This window comes from Mercenaria mercenaria, chromosome 5, assembly GCF_021730395.1.
Source record: "Mercenaria mercenaria strain notata chromosome 5, MADL_Memer_1, whole genome shotgun sequence".
NCBI classification, from domain to species: Eukaryota; Metazoa; Mollusca; class Bivalvia; order Venerida; family Veneridae; genus Mercenaria; species Mercenaria mercenaria.
The window spans coordinates 97,038,176-97,051,647 of NC_069365.1; the positions used below are offsets into that span (position 1 = coordinate 97,038,176).

The following is a 13,472-nucleotide window of genomic DNA, read 5'->3' on the forward strand; positions in this document are numbered from 1 at the left end:
TATGCCAATGGCAATGTATACCTGTTAGCATGGACTTATATGACTATAACATGATATTATCTGCTGTAGGTAGGTTGTTTTAAATGCGCAAAGTAAGAAAAACAATTGTTTAAACATAAAACTAAAGATAGATCTGCAGGTTTTAAATTTCTGTTCCAAGTAATTTTCTTAGGCATGACGTTTGTTTTCCATCTAGATGTGTTATAAAGAAATGGTAATTAACCGCGGCATTAGTTTTGGTATGTTGACAGTAATATTCTTAGAAAAATGCGGAATTTAAAAATCGATGCTACCGATTTATTTTATTGTTAACGTGGGAATTAAATAATCTAGATATTAAAGACGTATAATGTCTAAGTCCTACGTGGCGCCAAGGTTAGGCGGGGGATTTGTAAGCCAGAGGTCTGTAGTTCGATTCCTGTTGATGGAAACATTTTTTTTCTTTTTTTTTTTTAAATATAAGATAACGTACCAACATTAAGACTTTTAATTAAAAATTTTATTTTCTTGTATTTGTGCAGGAATTGGATGACTTGCTTTCGGTGTTTGGGTTAGGCGAACCACCCACACATGCCTCACAAGATCAGTCTTCCGGTAGAACATCGCCGACTTCTGCTACTGAAACCTCACTAGAAGAGCGTGTTAACCGTTTCTTTGTAGCAGTGGCGGTTACAGAAGAGGCTTGCCAAGCAGACGACACAGAGGATCAACATGACGACCATGTCCATGTGACCAATGAATATGATCCTCAGAGTGATATAGATGACGTCTCAACTAAAATAAATACAGGTTGTCCTTGCAAAAGGAATTGTTATCTGAACTTTACTGTGGACCGATTTCAGACGCTTATTCTTAGTCTACGAGAGATGTCCAAGAATGAAAAAGAAATGCTTCTAATGGGGACATTAAAACGGGTAGGTGACAATTCCAGATGTAAAAATAAAGAAAGAACTCGACAAAGATATGACTATTATTTTGATGGCAAAAAGATCTGTCAAGAAGCATTTTCATTTATATTTGACACTAAACATAAGACCTTAAGAAACATTTTGGCACACATGAAAGAACATGGAACGGAACCGCGCGTTCATGGTCACACAGGCAGACGAGCACCAAATGCGTTTGCGCCAGACGTAATTAGAAATGCAATCCAATTTCTAATCAACTACGCAAGTGAAGTCGGCCTTCCCCAGCCGGCAGCTCCCAGAGGTCGCAGTGATGAACCTCCAATATATTTGCCGTCGTCGGACACAAAGCTTTCAATCCATCAACAGTACAAAGAGGTGTGCATAGAGAATGACAAACTATACGTTGGTTTAACAACATTCAAAGACCTGTGGTCAACATGTGTTCCGCATATAAAGATAAGTTCACCAACAGAAGATGTGTGTCGCACTTGCGAAGATTTTAGACAAGAAATTAAACTTGCTATGAGTGAAGATGATAAGTTGTCGGCGACAGGAAGATATCAATCACATATTCTACAAGCTAGAAAGGAGAGAGACGTGTACAAGAAATGTGTAGAAAGGTCAGCTGAAATGTTTAGGAAAAGACAAGAACTTGATCCATCTGCGGGAGACAATTTTTCAATGGACGATATACATTATACATTTGACTTTTCCCAGTACGTCAAATTGCCACATCACTCCAGAGAAAAGGGGCCGACATATTTTATTCAGCCCGTCAAGGTACAGATATTTGGTTTCCGGGTAGATGGTTGCTGTCAGTACAACTACCTCATCAGTGAGAACGAAACATTAGGTAAGTAGTGTATTTGGTATTTGTGCGTGCGAGCGTGCGCGTGTTTCCATTATTACTTTAGTAACCATCTGCACTTGCTTATAAAAGAATTTATTTTATATTCGAAAACTCGATATCATACCCTTAGATACACTTTTACAATGCATTGGTTTTGTCAGAACAGACGGTAATTTTGATAATATTCTAAAATGAATGATTTCAACAAAGTATAGTGTGCTAATGTGTAATAGGTCATCAACATATTGCAGGTCGTGATGGACAGCTGGCTCACGGACCAGATTCAGTTATTTCCATGTTAGACCATGCGTTCCATTCATACGGATCTGGTGAGAACGACTGTAGCATTCATGCTGACAATTGTTTCGGTAAGTAAGCTTAATGATAATTCTTCTAGTTTTATTATGTTTTGTACTGTTCGCTGCTTTCCTAAATGACTATTTAAATAAGTAGTGTATTCATCATAAAAATAATAATCTACTCGTATGCGCAAACTCAAGTTTGTACACGTTTAACGAAGTTCAGCAGAACAATTCTGGTTTATCTATGGTAGGTGCAAAAGTACTAAAAGTGAAATAATTATGTCATAAAGATATAGTAATTTGCCTTGCTTCAGAAGTCACATGTAACGATGTAAGAACGATTTCGGGCATTTAGCCCTGAATGCTTTTAAACGTATGGGAATACTATGATCGTAAATGCCAAGGAAAAAGTGTAAGTCACGGCTTATTGATTGGAAATCAATAAAATTTGTTTTGTAAACTTTTGTCTTGTTCCATGAACTTTAGTTCCAACTAGTGTGTTTAGAAACTTGTTTAATGTTTATTTATTTCGAGTTACACACGTTTGTCGGCCGATAGTGATACATACACGTAATTAATATTTTGTGCATCTTCAACAGGTCAAAACAAGAATCGTTACGTTCTGGCGTATTTTGCCTGGAGAATCATGGTTGGAAAACACAGAAATATTACATACATGATGCAGATTCCCGGACATACTCGGTATGGTTAAGATAACACGTTTCATATGCGTTACATGTTAGTCTGCTCTTTATCATTTTATTATCAGAACATCTTTTCATGCGAAAATCTGCTTGAGTCGGAAATTAAAATGACAAATTATGTCGTCTGCTGCGTACGTACGTTCCTTCAAACGACCTGTCGTAATCACAGTCACTTTCTTTCATTCATTGATATTCCAGATGTAATATGCTAGCAACTTGCATGTAATATTTACGTGTCTACTGTTTTGCAAATTTAAACACTATGGGTCGTTATAAGACAAAATCCTGTCATTACCGGATATTCAGACATTAAGAGATGAAGTTCGGATTATCCTATGTACATAAAAGACTATGTCAGTACCTGCTTGATAAATGTATATATAAAGTAATAACTTTAACGCTTTTCTACCGACTTACTTTATCGCCATTTCACAGGTGCTTGATTGATGCGGGATTTGGAAACATTAAAAAGTTATACCGGAGAACAGACTGTGGCACACCGCAACATATAGCTGAAGTAGTCGGAAAGTCGTCAGTCAGCAACTTTCCTGTAACCTATGGTGCAGACGGATGGATAAGGCGGGCGTGGAAAGTATTTCTGTCAGACAGATTTAAAAAAGTTCCGAACATATCAAAATACCACAGTTTCAGATTCACCATTGAACAACCCGGCGTCGTCTATATGAAATTAAACGCAGACGATGTAGATGAAATCCGATTCATCATCTGTAAAACGCATCACCTACCAATGGATGTCACCGATATTCCGGACGTACTGCCACCTGGCGGATTGAGCAAAGAGAGACAGGAATACTTGTTCCGGCACGTGAGACCACTTGTTAGGCAACCTTTTCAGGACATACTTTGCCCGATTCCTACTCAGACGGAATAGAGTCATTTAGTGTTTAGTTTAATGCCAGTATAGGTAATAGGCGAGTTTTTGAAACGACGTGACAATTTAGAGTATTGCACAAAACTTTAAACGTTACCATGGAAACATATAATAAATTATTAAAGCAGCTATTAAAATTCATCGGGAAAAGTGTTATAATTGAAGATTATTTCTGACAACTTATTCAGAATGAACTCAACTTGTATGTTTACGTACCCGTTTTATGAAGCATTATATGGACGTTCAAAACAAAAACAACAGTGTTATTGTTTAATATTTTCCAAAACCTGTGTAACTATCGTATGCAGTAAGTAAGCAGACTAGTTCTTTCTAGTAACGAAACTTTAGTGATTTGCGTAACATATTGAATTTGAAATGTTCCGAAGGTCATTCCTTGAAAGTCACATTTTAGCGATTTTTAGGAAACAATGTCATACCATAGTGTTACCATGGAAACGATAAATTCTTGGTAGTAACTATTTGCTATTATTCTGTAAAATCTGTGTGGAAGGGAAAGTTTCAAGTATAATTGCCTTTATAGAATCAATGAAAAGGAAACAGCTAATGAAATTCGAGTTGAAAAATATTTCATATATTAAAAAGATTAATTTTCATTGCCACTGATTGTTCTTCATACTTCACTAGACCTATATTGTTTTCTATACTTTGTTGTTTAAGTAATAGTTTGATGGGATTGACTGAACAAAAATGACATGTTAATGAATTTTAGCGGTTTCTAAATATCACGTGCAAAAGTATTAATTAGTAGCTATTTCGAGCCTTTCTTAAAATATCATTTTCGCTACTATATTTTAAAGAGAAAACAGTTGCCATGGAAACAGTAGCTATTGATTCTGATCATTCTGTGTTTTACTCAAACGTTAAGTTTACATGACAAAGACAGTACAAGTCAATAATTTAATAATATAAATATATATATATGTATTATTAAGCATTAGAGAAACCGATTAAAAGTTATGATAAAACTGATTCATCAACTTCTAAATGCGATATCCAAAACCTATGTTTTCCTGTTAAAAGGAAATTATTTTACACGAAACACATATTTATGCAAAATATATCATTTCCAATGCTTTTGGTTGTCTTTTTATTAGTGTGAGCAGTTCTTCTCGATTATAATATCATTGATCTCCTAAAAAGAATTTAATTAGTTAATTTTGTTATTCGTTGCTATGGCTATTCGTTGCTATGGCAACGAAAATTATAATAATTTTTATTCCAGTTGCATCTTATAGATTAAAAGCATCATTTGTGTATATGCTGCCGAATATTCAAATAGTTGATTCCTACTTTTCAACTGCAGATAATAAGCTGATGAACTCTGTATACTGTTCAAAATAAATAACTCTGAATGAGTACTTATTGCTGCTTTTTTGTTTAATTATATCATGTCACAAAATATAGCATATTTCCATAATTACTGGAGATAGACAACTGAAACTTCGGTTTCTGATACAAAATAAGGCATTCTTTCAGAAAATGGAAAAAAGTAAAAAACATGAAAAAATACCATAAGGACCCTTTTTGCTTGACTGGGCTCTAATATGTAAGTGACGATATTCAAACATATTTCACTCCTACATGCCACAATTTCGGACGGCCCTTCTGTACACATTCGTAGCCTTCATCATTGTTTCAACATTACTGCATAGTGCTTACCTGTAGGATATTGGCCGAGTGCATTTCTTTCTAAGTAGGAAACGCCTACCCCTGGATTACATGTGGCTTAGAGAGCGCTTCGCATTAGAGATATTCCACGAGGCTGATGGACATAGCTTCTCCTACACAGAAAGGCCGCTGTACGAATTTGATATCTAGCTAAATTACCGTCAAACTTGAGATTTTCATCTTAATTCGATGGAAATCATGGATAACGGACTTCAGACTTGCAGTAGGGGATTTCTCAAAATACTAAAAGGTTTGCAAGCTAAGAAACTTACTTACAGCGCATATACCTCTTCTTTTTTGTTACTTTTGCCTTCATCACAGTGTTTTGTGATACCATACATATCACTGCTAATACAATACTCGTAGTCTTTAAAATACTTGAAATACGTTTACTTATGAAAACGGGATTTGTTGAAATACATGTAAAGTAATGCGTACTAAGAACCTTATAAATATCGTTTGATGCAAATCCTTTTTACATATTAAGGTAACACAGTCTATAATTGTTCTACAAACTCTAGAAAATGGCATTCTGAGCTCACCCCTGTCATTCTCATGGACAAGTTGTACGTCATCACAATTAAGTCGTAACCAGTACCAAGAAAAAGAATTGAATATATTTAAATGTAGTTTAATGTAACTACTAGTATTAACATAGCCTGTGTTATAATCTATTTAACATAAACAAGTCCATTTAAACAAGAATCATCTATAGATCAATTTTATGCATCGAGGCGTGTCTGTACTTTTAGCTCAAAACAATATTGCGGTAAACACCGAGGATATCAGATAAGTCACGCCTCACTAATTGTCGTTGAATAATAGCTTTACATTCCGCTTAGGGTTACACCAAAAACTTACTCTTACCCTCTATCTTTCATAAAGGAGTAATAAACAATGTTTATGAACACGACCATATCCCCAGCAGAGCTATTGAAAAAGTGTCTTCTTACACTTTATAAATAGAACTGCCTTGTATGAACGTACTCTATCAGTGATTCTGGGTCAAGTGGTTCTCAATTTATTGATCAAGACTGGATTTCCATGTTGACGTTGACCTTTACCAGAGTGACCCAAAAATCAATAGAGATAATCTACTTTGCTTAACCAATCATCCGATGAAGTTTCAACATTCTTGGTCAAGTGGTTCGCAAGTTATTGATCGGAAATATGTTTCCATGTTCAGGCAACTGTGGCCTTTAACTTTCATGGAGTGACCCCAAAAACAAAAGGGGTCATCTACTCTATAAGTCCTGCCATCCTATTATGTTAAAAGGTTGTTGGTCAAATTGTTCTCCAGTTATTGATCGGAAATGAAGTGTGACGGACGGATGGACGGAGGCAAAAAAAAAATGTCTCCCCCAGTGGGAAGATATATAATTACCAGATTTTATCTCAATGTCCAAAATGTTATCCAAATTAAACTGACTTACGAAGTTTTAATGTCTAACCTGTTTGCATCAACAGGCTCAATGTCTACATGATCATTTCCTCCTAAAAAAAAACAGCGTTTGCCATTTTTAACAACTTGTATATCGTGTAGTGATGATCTGCCACCAGTTTGAAATTTGAATGCACGAAAGTTTCGGGTAATACCACTAGCCGATACAATGTATCTAAAAGGCACACGATAATAATTCAATGTTTATCTTTGGAAAAAATATTTCTATCAATCTATTTATACACTCATTCATTAAATTCAGTACTTTATTTTATGCTAACTAATGAAATACTGTATTCTATCACTTAAATATTTTTATATTTCATCACTCACACTGTGAAAATATGAAATATATATTTTCACACTGTGAGAGATTATAGATCCGCCCCCGCATACATTGTGTATGAATTTTAAATTATTTGCTTAAAGCAGGATGAAAATTGTAGTCGCACTTTGTTCTTTATAGTATATTTCTCGATTCAAATTATTTTACTTAATAAGAATATCATAACGTTATGCAGCAAAAAATAAAATAAAATGGAACTTATGACGTTATGTCTGTTTACGCGCGTCTGTTTCCCGCGCTAAGATTAAAACTTGTTGCAAAATGCACATCTCAGCGTAATTTAGCATAAAATAAAAAGAAAATGTGTTTGTTTTTCGTGAATATGGAAAAAATCTCACCTCGAAGTGAGAAAATGTTCACATTTTCACTTTTAAAATGTTCTCACTTCTCAGTGAGATATATTCCATATTCACTCAAAACAAACAAATATCCTCTATATATTTATTTATCGTCGTATAAGTCAGATACAGTTACTCGTTTTTCTTCAAAAGTGTCTTCTAACAGACGTAAGAAATCGTTTCGCTAGGTAGAACACTAACTTTATCTTCGGCTTCGCCTCGGTTCTTACGATTTTAAGAGAACACTTTTGAAGAAAAACTCTACTGTATCTATTACTTACAAGATTACAATATGCGGCGGTGTTAATCTGACTTGTGTCAGATTTCAAATGTATAATTCTATACAATTACAATTCTAACACTTGCAATTTTAAACAAAGAGTATTTATCATATTACGCTCCCCATGAAAGGGTTGTTTATCAGTTAAAATATTTTCAAAATAAGTGATCAGTATTACAGTGCATGTAACAGTGATTCCGTCCGAAGGTTATGACAATATGTTACATTAATAAGTCGCTATATTTGTTTTTGCGATTTAATATTCAAACAAATTTTGGCAATGAGGAAAACATCAATTTTGACAGTTATTGTATTATGGACTTTAATTCGACCAACAGGTAATTTACAAAAATGTTAAATACGGACATTTTATTTTCTCTCAGTTGTACCTGACTGTATGATGTTGTTTTTTCTTCAGGCGTTTGGATTTCATCGTCAATGATCACATTGTTTGTGTGTTTGATCGTGACTAGTTAAGAAAACCTACGACTTTGTTACTTCTTTCGATGGCCCATGATAATACATACAGACTGAATTTAGCCTTTCTTATTTTGCTAGGTTGTGTTATATATAACTGCATAAAAATCCTACTCATGTTTTCTTTGTCTCACGTTTAAAAATGAATCAAAAATCTTGAGATATTTGTAATTTTTTCTCATTATAGATATTTTGTGTTTTGCAGATTTAGCAGCATCAGTTAACATCGACCCAAGAACGGTTAATTTAAATGAAAATGATGATTCCGGAATATCTTTAGCGACCGTTTCAGCCACATGTTACCCATCAACTAATGACTACATAAATGTCACTGGTGTACAAACTTTTAATGGTACTACTACTCAACATAACGTAACCTGTGAAGCCTGCAGGCTCTCTGTTGATCGAGAAACTGACCTCTTCAGCTTCAACATGTCGGGTATGAGTTTGCCGAATATTACCGCCCATGCGCAGGTGGCCGGGGGACGGATATTTCCATCCGATTCGTAAACACATGACTGATATTTTTTCTTGCATATCGTATACATGTTAGCATTTTATTCTGACAGATTATTTTTCTTGCATACCGTATTTTACAAATATCTAGTAGAAAAACTTTCTTTGTAGCACTCTTTCTTATAGTAGAGCGCGGGAAATTAACGTCCGTAAGCAGAAGTGACGTCATGATGTTTTGCGTTACGCATCATAACAAAGTTCCACTTTAGTTTCATCGTTTGCAGCGTAACGTTATGTTCTTACGGAAAACTAATGTATTTTGAATCGAGAAATATACTATAAGGAACGGAGAGAAACTATCAATGTACCTGCTTTTTTCGTATTTTACATAAACAATATATTATCAGTGCATGAACCACTAGTTGTCATTAACAGCACGAGAGTCATCTGGCATGGGGGGTGCCAGATGGGTTTTGCCGGCATGTGTAAAATCACCGGAAACGCCAATCCGATGTGTAAGAATTAATAGTCACAGACTGAACATCAGGACAGAATCATAAGTTTGCCTACTGAATTTGCGTTTCAAGGCAAATCAAGAATAACATACACGCACACGCACATATACACGCACAAACGCAGGCACTCAAGCACGCACATAAACAGCTTGAATTCCATTACGCTCATGCCAGTTTAGATCACAATACCATACAGTGTTTTAAGTAATGATAATTTTCATTATTCTATATATGTTGCAAAGATTACATTCTAGAAAATGTTATATGATACACACGTGTATGAATTAAAAGTATTATTCGGCTTACGGATATCTATCTTACTGCAACTCATTTCAAGGTATATAATAAAAACAATGTTTCCTTTTTCAAGACAACACAGTATACAAGTCACCTTGTTCAGCAACAAGTTGTGGTGTCTGTCCATCTTGCATGGCTTGTTCCACTTCTAACGGATGTCTTACTGGACCAGCAACATACAATATTGTTGTTTATTGTGAGACAACTTCCTATGACAACAATGACAATGGAACGTCTACCCTGACTGTCAGTGTGGCTGAAGAAACACCAACATTGACCATTAGCCTTCCAGGTATTGACAGAAGAAAATAGTAACAATATTTTAGAATTAACCACAGTAAATGTATTTCTTATATTGTCTTATCAAGAATTGATATAAAAATTTGCAATGGATGTTTAATATATTGTATTATGAAACGTCCGATAGCCTACAACATTTTTGCGGATTTCATACCAAAATGCAAGTTAACGACAACTTTCTTATATTGGGATCGCACGTGGGTGATTTCAATAGCACGTGGTTCATAACTTGTCTCGAGGTCAAACATTATAAACTTATGCTCTCAGCTACCATGTGTGGCTACGAAATAATACCGAAACAAAACATTTTGTCCCGCCTTGTTCAATAAAATTAAATAAGTAACACATGCCAGTAACGCAGATCAATGGGTCGTGTCTTGACATTATTTATAGATAGTACCATAACTTACCAGGTTTAAAATGTAATCTTCAGTCTAATTCTTCAAACTACAGTGAATGCTTTGACAGGTACAATATACATTGTGCTGTTTGCCATTATCACAAAATTGATATGACATTATCTATTCTCATCCCTAGACGCGAACATATCTGTATAGCTTTTGAGCGAAGCTATTTGGGACCGTGTCTGTAAATGCTATGCAGACCTATTCCGGGTGCGGTAACTGTCTTACTTGCAAACAACTACTAAATAGTAGAAATTACCACCAGATTCGCAGTCTGTTATTTATGACATCTTGCATTTTCACTCTGTCGTTTTTCATGGAGATATCTGACCGATGCTTGTATAGACATTAAGGTTAAATGTGCTAATATTATTTTTTTCAAATTATGCATGTGTCCGATTACATGTTTATAATGTCGTGATTCTTATTTTGTCCTAGAGGAAAGTAGTAAGAAATAATAATAACAAAATGATTAAAAACATTCTTTACATGTTCTGTTCTGTTTAAAAATGTGTCTATTTAAGCTTGGAATACATGTAGCGGTATTTTTGCTTTTTATCTAATATTAAAAATTAAAATGTATGCCGTATTTCCTAAATTGTGTATAAGTGGAGCTTACAGCAAATAAGAAAATAACATAGCTTTTACTACCCTTTATTGGGTAGCCGACGAAGTCCCCACCTGGAATGGATGGAACAACTTATTTCCAGCCGAGCCCACGGCAGGTGTCATATTTACCTCCCCAGCATCCAGTCTAGGCCGATACTGCTGGAAACAGTACCAAATTAAGTAAATCACCCAGCACTTAATACTAGCCGGGATATCAGCCGCGACCGGGAATAGAACCCGGGCCGCTGGCGTTGTAGTCCAACCTGCTAACCACTGCGCCACTGACTCCCTATAAGAACGAAGATATGGTTTCACTTCTTATATGTCTGATGTAATCCTCAAAAGCCACCGCATTTCATTTCCTGCAATTAATAACATTCGTGATGAAAACACTTAAATTATTCAATGCTTCACGCTAAAAAAAATATTTTATATTGTTTAGACTCGGTACCTGCAAATAATTTGATGAGTGTTGGCACCGTGTTAACGCAAGCGAATCAGTCATCGACAAGTGGACCTGCCATTGTGGAGTATACGAATTCATTAGCAGTTTCAAACACATACGAGCTCGATACAGCCAATATGTTTAAACTGAACCCAAGTAAAATCTTTTTTTTTTTCACGGAATACTTTAACAGCTTCTAAACAGTGGCTGTTACAGTTTTATACATGCAAATTAGCATACACGGCTTTGTTATCGGAACTTAATTTAATATTAAAAATGATACAACATAAATGAAACTATTTAGAACGAGCACAAGAATCACTTTCAAGCGACAGGCAAAATTTTTGCTTGACATTGCATGGTTTTCGACAGAAAATACCTAGACTGTGGCGGTATTGTCCGTACTAAGTATTGACTTGGCACTCATTAATCTTCGCCAATAGTGTCCGTTAGTTTACGCAATATTTGTATCCTGAAAATATTCATGTTTAAAATAACAGTTGATACGGTAGCTTAGTGTTAACCCTTACCATGCTAAATTTCTATAATGAACTTCTCCATTTTTCAGTTTGGACAATACCATTAACTGTTAAATGTGCTGTCCAAATATATACTGACTGAAAGGCGAACAGTGCAGATCTTGATCAGACCGCACGGATGTGCAGACTAAATATGATATACACTGATCGCAATGGCAGAATACATCATGCTCAGCGTGAAGAGTTAAGGTGTCTAACTTCTACGCAAGTTTGAAATTACCCTTGACTATTTTTATTCAATGTAATGCAATGTTATCGATGTTGTAATTGCTTTATATTAAGTGTTACTTTATTTTAGGTAACATGTTTTAAGAATTTTGTTTTCTCTTGTAGTGTTCATTTTCTGGAAACGCTAGTGACAAGTAATTTTCGTTTTCATCTAAGATACTTTTACAGATTTTCATTCGACATTTTCTACAACGGCTAGCTTAATTGTATTTCTTTCATTAAATGAACCATAAAAGCCATGTCAGGTTTTAACAGACCTGCCTGTAAAGTTTGCAGATAGAATTTGAAAAAAGTATGATATAATCACACGTAGGACTTGAGCCCATAACCATAATATTGGCGGCTAAACGGGTTGTCTGCACAGCTACCTGTACATGCGACATTATGTCGATTAAGAAATATATATGCAATCATTATATCGCTTTTAAAGTTTGGACACCGAAAATTAACTGAATATTCATGAATGCCAGGTCAATACTTATGGAGAAAACGATCTTAAACACATCCGCAGAAAGACCCGTTAAAATCGTGTCAATATTGTGACTTGATGCATACCTCTGTTTTGATAAACCGCATGCCAAAACGCAACGAATATCTGAAGAATATTATTTGTGAAGTATATATGGTTGGACAGAGGTTTTTAATATGCAGAGAAAATTTCCAGCTGGCTAACGGTGGTTCTACCCGGGTTCATAGAGTCTTCCTTTACAATCAGAAGCTTGAAAATTCGCCACATGACCTAAATGGTGTCCGGTGACCTAAAGTCTAACAAAAACGAAAAGAAAACAAGAATGTTTACAAAAAAATGTTATTTTCAGCCAACGGAGAAGTTTATGTGGCCACTGACCCCTCAGTAGAGTATGATAACACTTACAGCATGGGAATATGCATACACAGTCGCCGGCAAACGTCCTGTAAAAATCTTACGATAAATTTTGGTAAGTTTGTTCAAAATGAATAAAAAATGATAGTTTACGCGACAAAGCGAACACACATAAAGGAGAAAACTTTCATATATAGTTTGCAATAACATACTTGGTTTTACTTTTCCATACTGACTTTTTAATTGAATTTCGTATCGGTTTCTTTATGTCATCTGTCAAAGAATGTATCTCGTTTTGTTTACTTTCTTCTTTTAGTCAGTATTATCAATTTTATTAATTCAGGCTACTAACAAGATTCATAATATTAATGTAGCATTGGTATGTGTAGAAGCGTATGTATTAAAAAGAATATTTTAACTTGTACGAGAACATGCACTCTTTACTGCGCTCCTAAAATCACTGCGAAACTCGTGCAGCATATTTCTTGATACAAAGCTAACATTTTATAATAATGGGATGGTACGTTCGAGTCATACAAAACTTTTTGTTTTAATTCTGTGCATTCGTAAATATATGTATAGAAATTTGACCTGTATTAATCGGCATACAAGCGGAAAAAATGTACATA

At 35.0% G+C, this 13,472-nt stretch overlaps 2 protein-coding genes across 2 annotated transcripts in view; both read left to right on the top strand.

Moving 5' to 3' along the window:
• The first annotated feature begins 245 nt into the window (after nucleotides 1–245).
• LOC123565267 (uncharacterized) lies at nucleotides 246–5,070 on the top strand. The gene is made up of 4 exons (XM_053544401.1): nucleotides 246–1,761; nucleotides 2,010–2,126; nucleotides 2,660–2,762; nucleotides 3,200–5,070. The coding sequence occupies exons 1-4, from the start codon at nucleotides 867–869 to the stop codon at nucleotides 3,654–3,656; spliced, it is 1,572 nt and encodes a 523-aa protein (XP_053400376.1). The 5' UTR covers nucleotides 246–866; the 3' UTR covers nucleotides 3,657–5,070.
• A 2,827-nt stretch (nucleotides 5,071–7,897) lies between these two features.
• The window catches only part of LOC123558016 (protocadherin-like protein), a 62,391-nt gene continuing 56,816 nt past the window's right edge, over nucleotides 7,898–13,472 (top strand). Inside the window, exons 1-5 of the mRNA XM_053544398.1 lie at nucleotides 7,898–8,088; nucleotides 8,433–8,666; nucleotides 9,569–9,787; nucleotides 11,251–11,409; nucleotides 12,839–12,958. Of these exons, the coding sequence (XP_053400373.1) occupies nucleotides 8,031–8,088; nucleotides 8,433–8,666; nucleotides 9,569–9,787; nucleotides 11,251–11,409; nucleotides 12,839–12,958 (790 nt within the window). The 5' untranslated portion in view covers nucleotides 7,898–8,030. The remainder of the gene's footprint in view (nucleotides 8,089–8,432; nucleotides 8,667–9,568; nucleotides 9,788–11,250; nucleotides 11,410–12,838; nucleotides 12,959–13,472) is intronic.